Below are 21120 nucleotides of genomic sequence, written 5' to 3' on the forward strand. Positions count from 1 at the left end.
AAAGTTAACGGAGTATGAAACTGAGAGCATCTAGAACATTTACAGAAAAGCATTCTTTTTACGTCTATACTTCAGTATTAAAATAGCAATTGTATTTTAAACCCTTCTTAATGAATTGTGTCAGTGTACTAATATCTGCTTTTAAAGTGCAGGAACTGGAGGGTGGGGTGGGTCTAGTTCTTGTTGAATCAGGCTCACAAAAGGAACACACAGGGACTCTTGCTGTACAGCAGACGGTGACACTTTATTCATTTAAAAACATGCCCTTCCCCAAAGGGCATGAGGCATGTGTGTATGTTTCTATAAAGATATGGATGAACTATGCTGAGGTTCAGTGGAGCCAAGCACATACAATATCATTCAACCAGGATGAGAGCAGAGACTCCCAATGACCAGTATTTTATCAGCAGCAGCATCACTGGTCAGTACCCAGGACAACACTTGGCCTTTTCTTAGGTTGGCATCACTGATTCCAAACTCAGATGGATCTGTCCACTAGGGGTTTGGACTCTGTTTCTCCCTTCCTCTCTTCTCTATGGCCATAAGGGAGCCCCAACTCTCATGACCCTCAGATGCCACCAAAAAAAAAAAAAAAAAAAAGGAGGAGGGTGGTGATGGGTATTTTTAGAGAATCCTGGGCATGAGGAGCAGGTTTACCAGATAACTGCCTTTGGGAAGGTACTCTGTTGTGAGATTGAGGGGTAGGATTAAACTGGAAATGACACGGAACAGAATCTATAAATTCGCTGTTCTCATCTCCACATCATCAGCACCAGAGTTTAAGGTGTTCAGTCAGAGCCTTCCTCTTTTAGGTTTGGTTGTTTATAAAGACAGGATGGTTGGAAAGAAAAAAGCCCAGGATGTTGTGAAGTCTGAAGCAAAGACAGCGTGGGTCTTTCTGCCCCCTCCAGGGTCTGCGGGCATCAGAACAAACCCTAAGGAAACACTTCCTCGGATAGACTCAGAGCTGGCTTCATCTCCTCCTTTGGATCCTGTGGCTTCCAACTTTACACAAGAAACAGAGCATGTCACGCCCAGTCATCATGGAATGTCCACTGGAAAGCGGGGGTTTCAGGATCCAACAGAGGCAAATGCTGCCACCAAGGAAAAGAAGCACGGGGTTTGGGGGATGCCCACTGGTGTGGCCAGGGTGTCCTTACAGTGATGCGGACACTTGCTTAAACTCGCCCCATGTTGGATAAGGTCACCGGGACCCACGTGCCGGTCCTGAGACGGGCTGGAGGCTGGTGACCTGATCTCCACTCACTGCTGGGTCTCTGAGGCTGAGACCCTGATGCTGAACCCAGAGTCAGTTCCAGTGTCTTCCAGGCCATGGGTTGATGCGGCCTTAGTGCCAACTGATTTTCAAACCCAATTCGACTGGAGGTAGGTGGAGCCTACAGGGTGGGGGAGTGGAGGTGGTGCTGCCTGCTTATCTAAAGAGGTCCGGGCTATCTTACATGACGATTACACACAGCCCTGCTTCCGGTGTTCAGAGATGCAAACCTGCAGAGCCTGGGGGTGCAGCCAGACATGTGTCAGCCCTAGATTTGCTGCAGGGTCTGCACCATGTTAAAAATCGCTGCCAGAACCCCTCTCAGCTGACATGTCTGATGTTTGCTTTTGCTCCTTGAGAAGACAGTGATCATCAGAAGACAGGAGAGAGGTGTCTAACCCTGTGAGGGCTTTACAAAATAAGTCTTTGTTGGCCCTGCTGCTGCTAAGCTGCTAAGTCCTAGAAGGTCCTAAAGCAGCTAATCCAACTCTCTCCCTGACTCCCCTTAAAACCAGTGACCCCACCCCCACCCCAGTGAGGACTGCATCTCCAGGAGGTATGATCTGGAAGCACATCTGGGATGTTACTTGGAAGCACAGAGAGGTTTTTGGATGAATCGTCTTATGACTGATAGGTCTACGATTCCAACGAACTGGGCTTGGTTTGTGCTGGCCAGGCCCCTTGCCCAGAGCTGTGTCCAGGGGTATCCGCCCACGGCTGAGCATCTCACAGTACCAGGCAGGTACTCTTAGTCCTCAGGGCTTCTCTCCAGCGTCCTGACCAGCTGCCTGTAGGTCTGTCTTTCCTCCTGCCACGAATGGTACTTTCTCACATACTCCCTTCCATTGGCCACGATTGTTTTTTCTAATGCCGGATCGCTCACCAGTCTCTTTGCCAGCTGAACAAACTCCTGCAAAGAAGGAGGTGGAGGAGAAAGAGAAGTAAGTAATTGGTAAAATGGGGGATGCAAACACATCTGAAAGCCCAGGTCGGCCTTTGCTCCTGGTCCCTCTTTTGCCCACCCCCCTTATTCTGGAAAAAAAAAAAGCCCTTCAGAGGGATGCAAGTTAGTGCAAACATTGGGACTGAATAAGAAATTACATACACAAACCACACACACGTGGGCACGTGTGCACAAGGGTGAACATCGTGGAAAAATACTGGAGCCATCAATTATGCTTCCTCCATCTTTCTTTTCTAGATTGCCCAAATTTACTATTTCTTATAGTAACTGAATTCTTACAGTGACTCTTAGAGCCATAATTTCTTCCCTCCTTTGTACTCAGCTGGGAGATGAAGTCAGGTCTTACTCCAGGATCTGAGCTCCTATATTGTAGACAATAGTACCTCTGCCCAGTTTTGTTTTGTTTTTTTCATTATATTCCTTCATCTTTTCTGGGCACAGAGCATGTCTTCAAATCATGGACATCATCTGACGGAGTGGAAAAGGTCAGGCTTCTATTGCAGATCTGGGTGCAAATCCTCTTTGAAACACGTAACTTAGCTGTGCAGCTTTGGGCAAACTAGTTAACCTCTGTGAGTCCCACACTGATCATCTCCCAAGGGGCATTGGGCACTTGACAGATAAGCCCTGCCCTGCCCCTGACTCCATCGGGGAGAGGGGATTTAACCAGCCTCAATTTTCTAGACTTTGCTTCTGGTGCTCAGCTTCAGAGCGAGGAAGTCTACATTGCTCTATGTTTATCCATACTTTTTGTAGACACTGATGCAATGAAAAAGTGGCCACCTCTTTTAAGAATTAAAAGTAATTTTTTTGTTGTGGGTTCACTGTGAGCAGGGGGGATCTTAGTTCCCCGACCAGGGATCAAACCTGCACTCCCTGGATTTGAAGCACAGAGTCTTACCCAGTGGGCTGCCAGAGAAGTCCCCAGCTGCACACTTAGTTGCTCAGTCGTGTCTGACTCTTTGCAACCCCATGGACTGTAGCCCACCAGGCTCCTCTGTCCATGGGATTCTCCAGGCAAGAATACTGAAGTGGGCTGCCATTCCCTTCTCCAGGGGATCTTCCCAACCCAGGGATTGAACCCAGGTCTTCTGCATTGCAGGCAGATTCTTTATCACCTGAGCAACCAAGGAAGCCCAAAATAAAGTAAGACTGCCAGAGAAATCCCAAAGTAACCACTTTTTAATAAGGGTTTAAAGAGTTTAAGGGTTAAGGGTTTAATCAAAACCCTTCATAATTGGAAAGAATTAGAGTTGTTTTGATTGCTAAAGAGTATTCAGAGAGAGGAAGGGAACGTGCATTATTTATTATGCTTGCACATAAGTCAAAGCAGTGCTCATAAGCCAGGAGGCCTGCGTTTAAATTCACACCCTACCATTTTCTGGTTGGGTTGGTTGTTTTTTGATGCTGAGATGCATGAGCTATTTGTATATTTTGGAGAATAATCCCTTGTCAGTTAAAGAAAGTGAAAGTGATGTCTCTCAGTCGTGTCCAACTTTTGCGACCCCATGGACTGTAACCTACCAGGTTCCTCCATCCATGGGATTTTCCAGGCAAGAACACTGGAGTGGGTTGCCATTTCCTTCTCCAGGAGATCTTCCCGACCCAGGGATTGAAGCCGGGTCTCCTGCATTGTAGGCAGACACTTTATCATCTGAGCCACCAGTTAACTTGTTTGCAAATATTTTCTCCCATTCAGACAGTTGTCTTTTCATCTCATAGTTTCCTTTGCTGTGCAAAAGTCTTTAAGTTTAATTTGGTCCCATTTGTTTAATTTTTTTGTTGTTGTTACTCTAGGAGGTGGGTCAAAAAAATATCTTGCTGTGATTTATGTCCGAGAGGAGGTGGATAAAGAAGATGTGGTACAAATATACAATGGAATATTACTCAGCCCTAAAAAGGAACAAAACTGTGCCATTTGCAGAGATGTGGATGGACCCAGAGGCTATCATACAGAGTAAAGTAAGTCAGAAAGAGAAAAACAAATATCATATGATATAATGTGTATGTGGAATCTAGAAAAATTATACAGATGAACTTATCTGCAAAGCAGGAATAGAGTCACAGATATTGAGGACAAATTGGGAGATTGGGATTGACATACATACCAGACTGTGGTTAAAATAGGTAACTAACGAGAACCTACTGTGTAGCATAGGGAACTCTGCTTAGTGCCCTGTGGTGACCGAAATGGGAAGGAAATCCAAAAGAGAGGGGATATATGTATACATACAGCTGGTTCCCTTTGCTGTACAGTAGAAACTAACACACATTGCAAAGCAACTGTACTCCAATAAAAATTAATGAAGAACAATCACAGAAGTGATGCTGGATGCATTTTGTAACCTGAGACTCGGTTTCTTCATCCTTAAAATAGGAATAATAACTGTACCTAGGGCTTCCCAGGGAGGGGGTTCAGTGGTAAAGAATCTGCCTGCCAATGAAGGAGATGGAGGTTCGATCTCTGGGTCTGGAAGATCCCCTGGAGAATGGAATGACTACTCACTCCAGTATTCTTGCCTGGAGAATCCCATGGACAGAGGAGCCTGGCGGGGCTACAATCCATGGGATGGTTAAAAAGCTGAACACGGCTTAGCAACTAAACAACTAAAAAAAAAGTACCTGCTTTGTAGCATGCTGAGAGGATTTAATGAGTTTATACATAGAATTCAGGGCAGAGCCTAGCACAGACTTAGCTATCATTATTATTATGATTCGCCAACTTGTGTAAATTCCAATAAAACAACAGAGATTAATACACAGTGCTTTGCTGTTTGCAAGGAACATCCACATACTCTCAAAATTATTGTTAATTAAACGTTGGATGATTTTTATAGCTAGCAATATAAATAGCAATATTTACAATAGAGTAGAATTTTATTTTTAAGCAGTATGCATACACTTTATGGTAAATTGGTGTTCTTTTTATAATAAAAATATAACATATTTATTCTCATCTCATAGGATAACAACATCCTTATTAAAGTTATTCTAGAGGCTTATAGCTTTGGTACATTATTTTAAGATGCTGGTCATATCTTTGATTTACCTGATACAGAGACTTTGCCTAAAATTCACCCCCCCCCCCCCCCCCCCGCTTATGATTTCTATAGAATCTATGACCGTTTTACAACAGAGTCCTGAATGATAGAGTTTCTAGGAATAGGATGTGATAAAGCACACTGTTTATTCCTCTCTGCATGTGAGACTGAACAAAAAAAAAAACACAGACTGAAATAAAGCAAGAGAGAGTCGGGCGAGGAGTGAGAAATGTCTTCGCCGCTGGCATAGAACCCTGGATGCTGGCTGAAAGAAAAGAAAGAAGAAGAAAATCGCACTCTGGAATGTTGAGAGTCACTCTCTGAGGCCCTGAAATTTTTTTCTTCTGGGCTGAAACAGCTCCCCATTTCAACGAAGGCAATATTCTGAACACACTTGTGCGGACGATGAGAAAAGTATGTTGACACACTCTGTCATCCACTCTGTGCAAGGTGGTGGCCACAGCCCTTCCATCCCTTTCATGAACGTCTCTTTGCAATAGGACCTGCCCACTCCTCCTATAAAGTGGGAGGTCTATTTCCCCATCTCCTGAATCTAGGCTGGTCCTGGAATTTGCTTTTACTAACAGACTAGGTCAGAAGTAATGTTGTCTGACTTCCAAGCAAAGCTTCAAAAGGGCTTACAGCTCCCACCCTCGCCATCATGGGTCCCTGAGGTCACCCCACAAAGAAGCCTGAGAGAGCCTCCTGAAGACAAAAGACCACTTTGACAAAGATGCCTGGCTACCACCTGCATCACCACCAGACACTCATCCTGTGGACCAAAGAACCATGCTATAAGAGCTGTAGCAAAACTCCCAGGGTCTTTCCTGGTGGCCCAGGGGTTAGGAGTCTGTCTGCCAATGCAGGGGACACAGGTTCGATCCCAGGTGTGGGAGGATCCCACATGCAGTGGAGCAACTAAGTCCGTGCGCCACAACTACTGAGCCCTCATGGCTAGAGCCTGTGCTCCGCAGCAAGAGAAGCCATCACACATGGGAAGCCCGTGTGCCGCGACTAGAGAGTAGACCTTGCTGGCCACAGCTAGAGAAAGCCCAAGCGTGGCAACACAGACTCAATGCAGCCAAAAATAAAAAATTAAAAATTTTTCAAAAAATTCCAGGAAACAAGTACAAATGCCAACTCATCATCATCCCAACCAAAGCCCCACAGCGTCTATATACCTGTCAGCTGCAGAACTCGCCAGAACACCCACCATCTGACTGCCAAATCCTGGTTGGGAAGGGGAGTGTTCATCACTCGTGTAATGATCTATTCTTGAAAATTACTCATGATAATAAGTTATGAGGCATTAAAAGGTGCATAGCAAAGAAGAACTAAACAGCCTCTTGATGAAAGTGAAAGAGAAGAGTGAACACGTTGGCTTAAAACTCAACATTCAAAAAACTAAGATCATGGCATCCGGTCCCATCACTTCATGGCAAACAGATGAGGAAACAATGGAAAGTGTCAGACTTTATTTTCCTGGGCTCCAAAATCACTGCAGATGGTGACTGCAGCCATGAAATTAAAAGATGCTTGCTCCTTGGAAGAAAAGCTATGACCAACCTAAACAGCATATTAAAAAGCAGAGAAATTACTTTGCCAACAAAGGTTCATCTTGTCAAAGCTGTGGTTTTTTCCAGTAGCCATGTATGGATGTGAGAGTTGAACTAGAAAGAAAGCTGAGTGCCGAAGAACTGATGCTTTTGAACTGTGTTGTTGGAGAAGACTCTTGAGAGTCCCCTAGACTGCAAAGAGACCAAACCAGTCCATCCTAAAGGAGACCAGTCCTGAATATTCATTAGAAAGACTGATGCTGAAGCTGAAACTCCAATACTTTGGCCACCTGATGCAAAGAGCTGACTCATGGGAAAAGACCCTGATGCTGGGAAGGACTGAGGCAGGAGGAAAAGGGGATGACAGACGATGAGATGGTTGGATGGCATCACCGACTCCATGGACATGAGTTTGGGCAAGCCCCAGGAGTTGGTGATGGACAGGGAAGCCTGGCGTGCTGCAGTCCTTGGGGTTGCAGAGTCGGACATGATGGAGCCACTGAACTGTAACACTAGAACAAGTAAAAGAAAATAGAAACCAATATTAGGATCCCACATCTTAAAATCAGAGTTGGAAACTCAGGTGCCTGCCTCCTGGGCTCTGGCAGGGAAGAGTCAAACCCCAGTTACCTTGGTGAATAGAGGCCTCTGCTTGTCTCCACATTTCCTATGATCTTCAAGAGAAGTTGAAATTCTGAACATTTATGTAAAGGCACTCCATGTTAAATATCAACAGCTAATTCAAAATCTTAAGTATACAGCAAAACTAAACAAAACATGTTTGCAGACTAGATCTATCCCAGGACCAGCGGTGTGCAAACCCTGGCATAGGTTATAGGTTTCAAAAGTTTTTTTAAAAAAATCATGCAAATAAGTATAGTTTTGCTTTCATAATTATTCAATTAGTTGTTGACCATTTTCAGAGTTTTCTTCCTTTCTGAGTGGTGGAAAAACTGGTGGAAAAACTTCTCACTGAGAAATAAGTCAGAGAGAGGACAATAAATACTATATGTAAGTTACAAGTGGAATCTAAAAAAATAAAATGAAGGAATGAATATAACAAAACAGACTCACAAATACAGAGACCAAACCAGTGGTTACCAGAGAGGAGAGGTAAGTGGGGAGAGGTGAGACAGGGGTATGGGATCAACAGGTATAAGCTGTTACAAAATAAACAAGCTACAAAGATATATTGTAGAGCACAGGAAATACAGCCAATATTTTATAGTAATTTTAAATAGAATATAATGTGTAAAAATAATGAATCACTACACTGTACACTTGAGACTAATGTAATACTGTAAATCAACTATATTTCGATTAATTTTTTTTTTTTAATCACTGAATCCTTTCGACCTGCCTTGTTGCCCTGACGCAACTGTCAGATCCAGGGCATGAGAAGCTGTCCATTTCACAGGATGGATAGTTAGACCTCTGTTGGGAGCCTTCACGTAACTACGTCAGCTGAAAGCCATGGGGCAGAGGAAAACCCCTCAACAAGAAACAAATGACCCACGCGGAGAGAACATGAGAGCTAGCAGACTGAACATGGGCTGGTTTTAAAGAACATTGCATTCCAACAACCTTCTGTGAGTGACACATATTTATTCTTACTGGAAGAGCAAAAGTCAATCACATAAAAACTCTGCATTTCAGGCTCGGGGTGTATGTTCAATTAAACAGCCCCAAAGCTGCTTCTGCAGATGCTTTGAATATAACTCACTGATGGGAGAAATTGACAAGAGCTTTCTGAAGACTGACAGAAGTGCTGTCATTAAGACTGTGGTTTTCCCCGGGGCTTTCTTGCATGGAATCCTGCAGTTAATTAAGGTTTTGTCTGTACCTCTGGTTCTCAAACTTTGCCATAAGATTCTGATTGGATAGGTTGGGGGTGGGGTCCAGGAGTGTTGTCTTAGTCTGTTTGAGCAGAGACATCACTTAGGTCCACCTAGTCAAAGCTATGGTTTTTCCAGTAGTCATGTATGAATATGAGAGTTGGACCATAAAGAAGGCTGAGCACCAAAGAATTGATGCTTTTGAACTGTGGTGTTGGAGAAGACTCTTGAGAGTTCCTTGGACAGCAAGGAGATCAAACCAGTCCGAACTAGAGGAAATAAACCCTGAATATTCGTTGGAGGGACTGATGCTGAAGTTGAAGCTCCAATACTTTGGCCACCTGATGCAAAGAGTTGACTCACTGGAAGAGAAGCTGATGCTGGGAAATACTGAGGGCAGGAGAAGGGGGCAACAGAGGATGAGATGATTGGATGGCATCATTGACTCAATGAACATGAGTTTGAGCAAACTCTGGGAGACAGTGAAGGACAGGGAAGCCTGGCATGCTACAGTCCACGGGGTCTCAAAGAGTGGGACATGACTCAACAACAACAACAATAGAATATTAGAGGCTGGGCAGGCTGAGGGGTTGGGGGTCGGGCGCAGCTCATAAACAGCAAACATTTACTTCACATAGTTCTGGAGGCTGAAAGGATCTGCTTCTTAATTCATAGATGGCCGTTTTCTCATTATAATCTCATGTGGCAGAAGGAATCAGAGCTCTTTGTGGGGTCCTTTTTAAAAAATTGGTTAATTTTCAGCTGCGATGGGTCTTCATTGCTGCATGCAGGCTTTCTCTAGTTCATTGAGCAGGGCTATTCTTTGCTGCAGTGTGACAGCGTCTCCTTGTGGGGGCTTCTTTTGTTGCCGAGCACAGGCTCTAGGCACAAGGGCTTCAGGAGTTGCAGCTTGCAGGCTCTAGAGAGCAAGGGCTCAGTGGTTGCATTGCATGCGCTCAGCTGCCCCTCGGCATATGGAATCTTTCCAGAGCAGGGACTGAACCTGTGTCCCCTGCATTGGCAGGCAGATTCTTAACCACTGGACCACCAGGGAAGTCCACATACGGTCTTTTTTATTAGGGCTCTAACTCCATTCATGAGGACCCCACCTTCACATCCTAATGGACTATTGGAGGCCCCACCTCCTAACACCATCACAGGAGAGGTTAGAATTTCAACATGGGGATTTGGGGGTGAGTGTGTGGAGGCAAAAACATTTGGTCCATAACACATGTGTGTTTTCCAATAGTTCTCCACCCCTCCCCAGGTGATTCTGGCCTAAGATGGACCACTGTGCCTACCTTATTTTACACAAGTTATTAGGCCACAGAATAGATTGATCTTATTGGAAACTGTCAGTAATGAGAATCCCACTTCAAGATCCATCTAGAAAAGTCTATTTTTCTTATGTGCAACACCATTCATTGGTCTAGTGTTAAGCTCTAGCTAAATGCCACATTTCACAACGATGGGTATGTAAACACGGTCACATAATACTCCCAACTGTCTGCATATATTAGCTATTCTCTCGACTCCTGCCATTAAGTAAAGTGGGGGCCACTCATAAGAACGTACAAATAGTATTGGAATTACTCAGCATAAACCTCCAGCCTGTGTGCGTGCTAGGTAGTTTCAGTCGTGTCCGACTCTTTCCGACTCCATGGACTATAGCCTGCGAGGCTCCTCTGTCCATGGGATTCTCCAGGCAAGAATAGAGGAGTGGGTTGCCATGCCCTCCTCCAGGGGATCTTCCTGACCCAGGAATCAAACTCGTATCTCTTATTTCTCCTGCATTGGCAGACAGGTTCTTTACCACTAGCGCCACCTGGGAAGCCCAAACCCCCAGCTTCTCATTTTTTAATTGAAGCGTAGTTGGTTTACAATCTTGTATTAGTATCTGGTGCACAGCAAAGCGATTCAGTTATACATATATATACATATTCTTTTTTATATACTTTTTCATTATGGCTTATTACAAGATATTGAATCTAGTTCCCTGTGTCATACAGCAAGACCTTATTGTTTATCTATTTTAGATATAGTCCTGTGGATCTGTTAGTCCCAAACTCCTAGTTTACCCCACCCCTTTCCCCTTTGGTAACCATAAATTTGTTTCCTATATCTGTGAGTCTATTTCTGTTTCATAAATAGGGTCATTTGTGCCATAGTTTAGATTCCATATATAAGCAACATCACCTGATATTTTTCTTTGTCTGACTTCCTTTTCACTTATTCTGATGATCTCTGGGTCCATCCATGTTGCTATGGCATTGTTTCATTCTTTTTTATGGCCGAGTAGTATTCCATTGTATGTATGTCCCCACAGCTTCTTCATCCATTCATCTGTCGATGGACACGTGTTGCTTTTATGTCCTGGCCATTGTGAATAGTGCCGCTATGAACGCTGGGGTGCACGTATCTTTTCTGATACATGAGTGCCATGGGCCACTTGGTGAGAAAGTGAACCGCCTTTCAATTCTCTTCCATGCCTGGTTGAGTCAGGCAGAAGACCTCAGTGAGGTGCCAGCCTGTTCCCTAACTTCTCAACGATGACTCCTGATGTCTGTAGCCAAAAGCCTTCCGTGGTGGCCAGAATCAGGCAGAATTTGACAATGACAACAGCCGACATTGATCACGTTTCAGCGTTCAGGATTTTGGGTTACGTATGTGTGTGCCCAGTTGCTTCAGTCATATCCAACTCTTTGAGACCCTATGGATCTTAGCCTGTCAGGCTCCTCTGCCCACAGGGATTCTCCAGGCAAGAATACTGGAGTGGGTTGCCGTGCCCTCCTCCCGGGGATCTTCCTGGCCCAGGGATTGAACCGTCGTCTCCTGTGCCTACTGCATTGAAGGCAATTTCTTTACCTACTGAGCCATCCGTGAAGCCCAATAAGATGCTTAAGTATCCTCCAGCAGGTCTAAGACGGAGCCCCGTAAACAACACAATGAAACTTCCGACTCAAACTATGAATAGTCCCACCCAGCAGGACAAACAAAGCCACAAATAACTTCACATCAGCTCAGATAGGAGTTTCCTGCCAAGGGAGTTTTGGCACCCAATTTACTAAAAATAAAATTGTTTTTTCAAGTGTTTTTTGGGACTTTGGAATTGCAGGAAAAGGGCACGAACTCTGTGCTATGACTACGACTCCTTTCACAGAAACATGGGGCACAGAGAGGTCCAGGAACCTGCCCGAGGTAACACAGCAGGAAGTATCAGAAACGGGAAGTAAGCTTGGACCATGCAGCCCCAGAGCCAAGGTTGCTTCACAGCAGGATGGAGTAAGTCCACGGATCCACAGGACTTGGGACCTGCTGAGGAAGCTAAAGCCAAGGATGGTGGACATTCTCTCTCTTGCTTCCCAGATTCCTCTCAGAGCATCAGCTCAAATATACAAGCTGGCAGAACATTGCCCTTGCTATGCTGGCAGCTCTGGAGGCAGGGAAGAGGAGGATGGCAGGAAGGAAAGGGAAGAAAATGAGGAACGGCTTTGGAGAGAAGAGGTGGACTCCGGAGACGGTTCTGGTGGACACGTTACCAGCAGTCAAATGTCAGAGGGAAAGAGCAAAACCCAGAAGAAATGAGCAAGTTAATCTGCAGTTAAGTCATCCTGGTCATGATTTGGGGAGATGCCATGAGCATGACTTTGACAGTGTCACCCAAGGATCAATGACTTCAGCGAGGACGTGGGAAGAACCACCTAAGGAGGGACACCTCAAAGACCAGGCAGAGCTCAGGGCCAAAGCTGTCATCGGCTACTTTGCAAAGAAAACAGGGAAAGACAGTAGTTCAATCACACCTGGACAGCGCGCGGCGTACAGTCACATCATACTTAAATAACCGAAGGTGTTTACCAGAAAGATGATCCCTTTAATGCCCTGGTCTAAGTACGTCTCCCACTAGTTACTGGGCACCCATCTGTGCCAGAACCATCACGAGGGGGCTGCATGAAAAAACCAGCATGACTGCCACCCTGGGGGGCATCCAGCCTGGGGTGGGGGTGGGGAAGTGAGGCTGTGGACAATAAAAGCAACTGTGCATGTCTGAACTGTGCAGAGGGTTATGGAGGAAAAATACAGGGTAGGGGGATAGACAATATGGGGTGGGGATGAGGTGATAAGTTGGGGGCCACCAAAAGCCTCTCAAGAAAGAGACAGTTTAGTCGAAGGGGAAGGATGCTCCCGGGGGCCTGGATGTGGGTGGAACCGGGCGGGAGCAAGGGGCAGGGAGATCAGAGCAGGAGAGTGAGGGGGCTGACGGGGGCCTGGGGAACTGAGATGGGAGCTGCATTTTCTCTGCAGCCACGGGAAGTCACCCAGGGCTTTTCTACTGGAATGGATGGACAGGATCTGAGTTTTTTTTTGTTTTTTTTTTTAATTTGTTTTTTTAAAGATTTATTTGTATGTCTTGGCTATTGTGGGTCTTCCTTGCTGCACACTGGCTTTCTCCAGTTGCAGGGAGTGGGGGCTACTCTTTAGTTGTGGTCCGCAGGCTTCTCATTGTGGTGGCTTCTCTTGTCGCAAAGCACAGACTCTAGGCGTGCTGGCTTCAGTAGTTGTGGCCCACGGGCTTAGTTGCTCTGTGGCATGTAGGATATTCCCACACCAGGGATGGAACCTGTGTCCCCTGCATTGGAAGGCAGATTCTTAACCACTGGACCACCTCGAAAGTCCCAAGATCTGCATTGTATAAAGGTCCCTTTGGCGGCCAGGAGGAGAGTGCATAGGTGGAATGGCGGAGGCTGTTATAACCATCCAGACAAGACCCAGTCATGCCTCCGAAGAGTCCCGGTTGAGCAGTATTCTGGGGACAGAGTGCCCGAGAGACAGACAGAAGCAGCACAGATACAGAGGCGCAGGGCTCCTGGTGTTTGCTCACTGCCTCACTTGCCACAGACAAAGGTGGAAGCCCCTGGGAAGGGGGCTTGAGTCAGCTGCCAGGGTCCCCCTTCCTTCTCCTATAGGATCACCCCTCGTGCCTGCAGTCCCCAAAGATCCTAAACAGGCCATCTGGCTGAATTCTGCAAGTGCTAAGAAGTCACCGGCATCTCTTTGCTCTGAACTCCAGGATCAACTTCAAAGGCACCTACAGGGCTGATTGCTACAGCAAGCTGTGCACCACATTTGCTGTCCCGATATCTAGTCACTAGAAGAGTCCACCAGGCCCCTGGTAAGAGGAGCTCACAGAGTGGCGGGCAGAGAATTGGCTGGCAGCTCTGGGGACAGATGGGCTTCCCTGATAGCTCAGTTGGTAAAGAATCCACCTGCAATGCAGGAGACCCCGGTTTGATTCCTGGGTGGGGAAGATCCACTGAAGAAAGGATAGGCTACCCATTCCAGTATTCTTGGGCTTCCCTTGTGGCTGAGCTGGTAAAGAATCTGCCTGCAAAGCGGAAGACTTGGGTTCGATCCCTGGGTTGGGAAGATCCCCTGGAGAAGGGAAAGGCTACACACTCCAGTATCCTGGCCTGGAGAATTGCATGGACTGTATAGTCCAAGGGGTCGCAAAGAGTTGGACAAGACTGAGCAACTTACTTCACTCGCTGGGGACAGAGGGTCCCTTCAGTGTGGTCAGGCCAGGTCACAAAGGCCACTCTCCTAACTGCAAGCCCCCTAACTACAATGACATTTTTTTTTAATACTTATTTATTTGGCTGTGCTAGTCTTAGTTGCTGCACACTGGATCTTTAGTTCTGACATGCAAACTCTTAGTTGCAGCATGTGGGATCTAGTTCCCTGACCAGGGACTGAACCCCTACATTGGGAGCATGGAGTCTTAGCCACCAGACCACCAGAGAACTCCCCAGTTACTTGTTTTTAAAAAAGAAAAAATCTAATTCTATTGCGTGTTGCATAGATTGCAAAACAGTTATTCCTCTTAAAGCATGTTGAATGGGTATTGTTTACACATGGACACATATTCTGCATCATGGTGACTAGGGATGGTCAAAGGCTTGAAATTGAATATATTAATATTTAATGAAGTAACTAAAAACTCTCACTTTCAAAAAATAAAGCCCCCAAACTATAATGTACTTGCTCACAAGCAGAGAGGACCTGCACAGCGGGTGGGTCCCAGAAGCCCACATGCAGCCTGTGAGAAGCAGGCCACCGGCAGAGGTCAGGCCAGAAGGCCAAGTACGAGATGCTTTCTCCTGCCCTGGAAAGGCAAATGAAGACTCTACAGTTGGGGGGGAAAAAAACTGTCCCGTATTCCTCCTATTTTAGGGGAATGTCAGACTTTGCCTGATGGCCTGAAGCAAGACCCTGGACCAGAACCAGGAAGGGCCTGCGCTCCATCCCTGATCCACTGCCTGGCCTGGCCTGGCCTTTCCTGAGCATTGAGCCCCACCTGGTGGCTCTGCGCTCGTCTTCACCTGGCCAAGCCTGGCTCTGTGCAGCATCACTCAGTGCTGTGCCCACCTGGGGCATCCCTTGCCATCTGTGTCTTTCTGATCCCACAGACCAGCCACAGGCAAAGAAGCCAAAGAGGACTGGGACTTAGAAAGACGTCCGCTTTCCCCAGGGACTTGGACAAAATCATGAGCAGAATCCTTTTAGAGGACGGTCCTATGGAAAAGTGTCCCTTCTCTCCCCAGACGAGAGAAGGGGAGGGAGGGAGAGAGTTGGAGAGGGAGGCAGAGACTGAAAGAGAGACACAGACGTGTGGCAGGGAGGCTGAGACACAGATAGAGGGAGAGAGACAGAAACAGAGGCAAAGTCAAAAACAGACAGCGATAAAGGAGAGACAGAGAGACACAGAGAGCAGGAGAGACCCACACAGACACAGAGTGGAGGGGGATCCAGAGACACAGACCCAGAGACAGAGAAAGAGACAGACACACAGACAGAAGAGGGAGAGTCAGAGAGTGAGAGACAGAGACAAAGGCAGAGACAAGGACATACAGAGACAGAAGGAGAAACAGAGACAGAGAAAGGAGAGACAGAGGGAGTGCAAGACAAAGAGAGACATGGAAGCAGAGGAGAGACAGAGACAGAGGGAGAGGTGGCCACAGGAGGAATCCTGTGCAAAGGCTCTCAGCAACAGCTGAGCAGACTCTGCCATCAGGCTGCGGGTTCGAGTCCCCGCCCCACCACCTCCAGCCTGTGTGGGGTACTCGTGAGAAATAATAAGAGAAATGGGCACAGTTCCTCCAAGGGCACCCAGCACCCAGAGGAGGTCAGGCAGGGACCACCTGCCCCATCACTCACTCCCTCTCCTGAGAGCAGTTCCACCAGGCACGCAGCCCCACCACCCACTCTGCGCTCTGGAAGTGTGGCCAGTGCAGGCGAGGAACCGCATTTTTAATTATTCACTTGAGTGGACTTAAATTTAAATTTTAAAACTGGTGCTCGAGTCAGGTATTGCAAAGCTTTTCAAGTGTATTTGGAACAGCCTGCATACGCGCATCTACTTTCCCAACTGCAAACGGTATGGAGTCTCAATGCAAACCAAGTAGTTCAATACAAATTTAATCTCCAGATGGAGATGAGCTGGTGTGTAAAATACACACAAGATTTCAGAGACTTAAAAAAAAAAAAAAAGAATGTAAAGATCTCATTAAACAGTATTCATACCGGGTTTCCCTAGTGGTCGAGTGGTTGGGAGTCCACTGGCCAATGCAGGGACATGGGTTTGATCCCTCGTCCAGGAAGATCCCACATGGTGCAGAGCAACTAAGCTTGTGCGCCACAACTGCTGAAGCCCACATGCCTAGAGCCGGTGCTCTGCAACAAGAGAAGCCACTGCAATGAGAAGCCTGCTCACTGCAACAAAGAGAAGCCCCCGTTCACTGAAACTAGAGAAAGTTCAGACGCAACAACGAAGAACCAGAGCAACCATAAATAAATCTTTTAAAAAAATATTTATATCGATTACATGTTGAGAGGATGCAAGTTTGGCTAGATGGAGCTAAATAAAACATATTGTATTATTGATATGAATTTCATCTGTTTCTTTTTATTTTCTTTGAACGTGGCTATTAGGAAATTGTAACTCCTACACGTGGTTGGACTCACCCTGGTCCCGGGACAAATACCAGCCATGCACCTGATCCCAGATTTTCAAGCAGACAGTCATTTTGTTCAAGGTGCAAAGCTGTCATCTCAGCATAATTATCAATAGCACCCTCTTTGAGACTTCACTGGCAGTCCAGTGATTAAGACTCTGCACTTCCAATACATGGGACATGGATTTAATCCCTGGTCAGGGAAATAAGACCCCGCATGCTGCAAAGTGTGGCCAAAAGTTTAAACACAAATAATAACACCACTTTCACTCTCAAAGATATCCTGGTTTTGCACAATGAACAATATGGTCACCCTAAAGGGCAAATCCATATAAATAAATGTTATATTGACTTGGGACTTAGTTCGCCCTGGCCTTTGACTGTATGGATCATGACAAACTCTGGAAAATTTTTAAAGAGATGGGAATACCAGACCACCTGACCTGCTTATTGAGAAATCTATATGCAGGTCAGGAAGCAACAGTTAGAACTGGACATGGAACAGACTAGTTCCAAATAGGGAAAGGAGTACATCAAGGCTGTATATTGTCACCCCCCTTATTTAACTTACATGCAGAGTACATCATGAGAAACTCTGGGCTGGATGAAGTACAAGCTGGAATCAAGACTGCCGGGAGAAATATCAATAACCTCAGATATGCAGATGACACCACCCTTATGGCAGAAAGCAAGGAAGAACTAAAGAGCCTCTTGATGAAAGTGAAAAGAGGAAAGTGAAAAAGTTGGCTTCAAACTCAACATTCAGAAAACTAAGATCATGGCATCTGGTCCCATCACTTGATGGCAAATAGATGGGGAAACAGTGACAGACTTTATTTTTGGGGGGCTCCAAAATCACCGCAGATGGTGACTGCAGCCATGAAATTAAAAGACGCTTGCTCCTTGGAAGAAAAGCTATGACCAGCCTAGACAGCATATTAAAAAGCAGAGACATTACTTTGCCAACAAAGGTTCATCTTGTCAAAGCTATGGTTTTTCCAGTAGTCATGTATGGATGTGAGAGTTGGACTATAAAGAAAGCTGAGTGCTGAAGAATTGATGTTTTTGAACTGTGTTGTTGGAGAAGACTTTTGAGAGTCCCTTGGACTGCAAGGAGATCAAACCAGTCCATCCTAAAGGAAATAAGTCCTGAATATTCACTGGAAGGACTGATGCTGAAGCTGAAATCCTAATACTTTGGCCACCTATGCGAAGAGCTGACTCATTTGAAAAGACTCTGATGCTGAGAAAGATTGAAGGCGGGAGGAAAAGGGGACGACAGAGGATGAGATGGTTGGATGGCATCACCGACTCAGTGGATATGAGTTTGAGTAAACTCCTGGAGCTGGCGATGGACAGGGTGGCCTGGCGTGCTGCAGTCTGTGGGGTCGCAAAGAGTCGGACACGACTGAGCGACTGAACTGAACTGAACTGAGTTTGCCCTGAGCTTCCTTTGGGCTTCAGTGGAAATCCGATCAACAGTGAACATTCATCTGTGCTTTTACATTTTGAAGGGACTGGTTGGGGGCTTATACATCATGTGTTAGTGCTAAGTTCACTCAGTCGTGTCTGACTCTTTTCGACCCTGTGGGCTCTAGCCCTCCAGGCTCCTCTGTCCATGGGATTTTTCCAGGTGAGAACACTGGAGTGGGTTGCCGTGCCATCCTCCAGGGGATCTTCCCGACCCAGGGATCGAACCCACACCTCTTATGTCTCCTACATTGGCAGGCAGGTTCTTTACCACCAGCGCCACTTATTTAATATCCAAGAATCCTAAATGTTTGACTAAAAAGTTAAAAATTTGCTTTACAAATATCATATATTGACGCATATATATGGAATCTAGAAAGATGGTACTGATGAGCCTATTCACAGGGCAGCAATGGAGATGCAGACATAGAGAACAGGCTTGTGGACAAGGTGGGGGAGAGGAAGGAGAGGGTGAGATGAATGGAGAGAATGGCAAACCAATATTGTAAAGCAATCATCAATCGAAAATAGATAAATAGAATTAAAAAGTTAAACACTTGTTTTGAATAAAAAGAGAAATGATATTTTGCATGACGCTGGCCAGATCTCACAAGGAGAACGTCTCGCTGTATTGAACCTAATTCCAGAGCTCTGCAGACTATATAGCTCCCAGGGGGCAGCCAATGACATCACCTAGCGGTCAGCACCGTGAATATGATTAACTCTGTATCCACACAGCTCTCCTCTGAGACCAAGGACGGAACTCAACCCCACGTGCTTTCTGCTGTTCCCCAAAGACCAACATCATTATCTCCATCTTAAGGATCAAGGACTGAGTGCAGGAAGAAGAAATGTGTCCAGGATCACTCATATTTTGAGTGGAAAACTCAAGTTCCAAACACAGCCTGAAGGAGGCTGCTATGTCTCCGACATGCCTCACTTCTTCCAAACCTGAAACTTTGGATTGACTATCAAAGTTTGAAAATCAAACAGTCTTAGTAAAAGTGCATGATGAACACAAAGAAGAGAGGCCGGAACAAAATACATACATGATAAATGTTAGCTGTCATCATCATTATTACAAAAGTTATGATTTTCTTTACAGTTGCCTAAAAAACAAACGGAACCTCCCAGCAACATTAGTTTGGACCACACTTCAAAAGTCTGTCCTTGACAAAGAATATAGATTCACAGTTTCTACTAAATGTCAAATGGATTTTAATTCTGAAGCTATAAAATGGTGCCATAAAATAGCTCAGCTCTTTTCTTCCTAAAAAGAAAAAGAATGAGATTGTCGAGGTAACAACAACAAAAAAATCAATGTTTAGTAGGTTTGGAAAGCTTCATGTAAATTAAGGTTTTCCATGGTTGAGGTGTATAAAAACAGAGGTTATTTTGTTCCTACCACAGCTGAATATTTTTAATCATCATTTTGTTGAAAATCCAAAATATGACTTTTTGCATTTTATATGTATGTATGTGGCTTTCCCAGGTGGCTCAGTGGTAAAGAGTCCGCTTGCCTGCCAATGCAGGAGACACAAGAGACGAGGGTTTGATCCCTGGGTCGGGAAGATCTCCTAGAGTAGGAAATAGCAGCCCACTTTAGTATTTTTGTCTGGAAAATCCCATGGACAGAGGAGCCTGGCAGGCTACAGTTCATGGGGTTGCAAAGAGTTGGACAGGACAGAGCAAATGCACATGTGTGTACGTATGTATGTATCTATGTATATATGTAACTATGTATCCATCTGTGTTTCTATGTATCTATCTATATTAACTTTATGAAGCTGACACCCTTGCATGGAAGTCCCTTCTTAATAAGTGAGACAGAGCTTCGAGGACATATTTGAATACACATTTGAAATAAATCTCACAAACACTGACAACCAGTCAGTGGTTAATTTCATCTGAGCTCCTGAACCGAGATGACAGCAACCGCAGCCACTGACTTGTGGAAAATGCACATTTGTTTTTAAAGCAACAGCTCCCACTCCATGCTAGGTCGAGTCTGATCATGACTATGAAACAAAGCCACGTGTGATATCTGTGTCTAGCACATGTTTCAGAATGTGATATTAAAAAGGAAAAAAAAAAAAAAAAAAACCACAGCCTCCTCCTGTTTGAAACATAGAGCGGTTCTATTTTTTTTTTTTTTTAACATCCTTTGTAAAAGTAACATTAAAGAGTTGGAATCAAAATAGGCCCAAGCCTTAACTTTGTCAGTGCTTCGGGGCTGTGTCTGATAACTCACAGGAAGCCGGTAACCAGCAGAAATAACTTGGATGTGTCAGTGACAGGATCGTTATTTGCAAATATTAAAAGGAATGTCTTACAAGGAACATGAAATGAAGTCAGGAGAGCCAAACTGTTCTTGTTCTAACACTGGACTTGATACACCCATTTGTAAGTGATGGCTATTCAGACACTTGCTGATAAAACTGCAGTGGTTTGAAATTGAGCTATAAAATAAATAGACAGTGTGTCTGGGAAGATAAAAATAAAATCTCTTTGCCCACGGGGAGACAATATCCTATGACCTCCGGCATGGCTGGTGCTGATGTGGAGAGATGCAGAACGTGGTAAAAAGCAATATGCTTTTGTCTAGAGAATCAGCAGGGAACCACTACACACTCTTCATTTCCTGGTATTGTTTTGGCTTTTAGGGGTTACTATTCAAAGGAAAGGGCTTCCCCGATGGCTCAGCTTCCCCAGTGGTTCAGTGGTAAAGAATCTGCCTGCAATGCAGGAGATGCAGGTTCGATCTCTGGGTTGGGAAGATCCGCTGGAGAAGGAAATGGCACCCTGCACCAGTATTCTTGCCTGGAGAATCCCATGGACAGAGGAGCCTGGCAGGCTACAGTCCATGGGGTCACAAAAGAGTCAGACATGACTTAGCAACTAAAAAATAACATGTGCACTGCGTGCATGCTAACTTGCTTCAGTTGTGTCCAACTCTTTTTGACCCCATG

The 21120-nt window shown here is 45.4% G+C and overlaps 1 protein-coding gene across 5 annotated transcripts in view; it reads right to left on the reverse strand.

The window, feature by feature from the left end:
- Nucleotides 1-225: 225 nt before the first annotated feature.
- GLT1D1 (glycosyltransferase 1 domain containing 1) overlaps nucleotides 226-21120 on the reverse strand; it is a 115468-nt gene continuing 94573 nt past the window's right edge. For 3 of the 5 annotated variants that reach the window (XM_070769358.1, XM_070769356.1, XM_019977762.2), the window contains one exon: nucleotides 226-2186. In XM_070769358.1, coding sequence (XP_070625459.1) covers nucleotides 2025-2186 — 162 coding nt within the window. In that variant the 3' untranslated portion in view covers nucleotides 226-2024. Of the gene's footprint in view, nucleotides 2187-3141; nucleotides 3359-21120 lie in introns of all 5 variants that reach the window. The other 2 variants (XM_070769355.1, XM_070769357.1) reach the window with 1 other exon arrangement.

The sequence above is a fragment of the Bos indicus genome, chromosome 17 (genome assembly GCF_029378745.1).
Source record: "Bos indicus isolate NIAB-ARS_2022 breed Sahiwal x Tharparkar chromosome 17, NIAB-ARS_B.indTharparkar_mat_pri_1.0, whole genome shotgun sequence".
NCBI lineage: Eukaryota > Metazoa > Chordata > Mammalia > Artiodactyla > Bovidae > Bos > Bos indicus.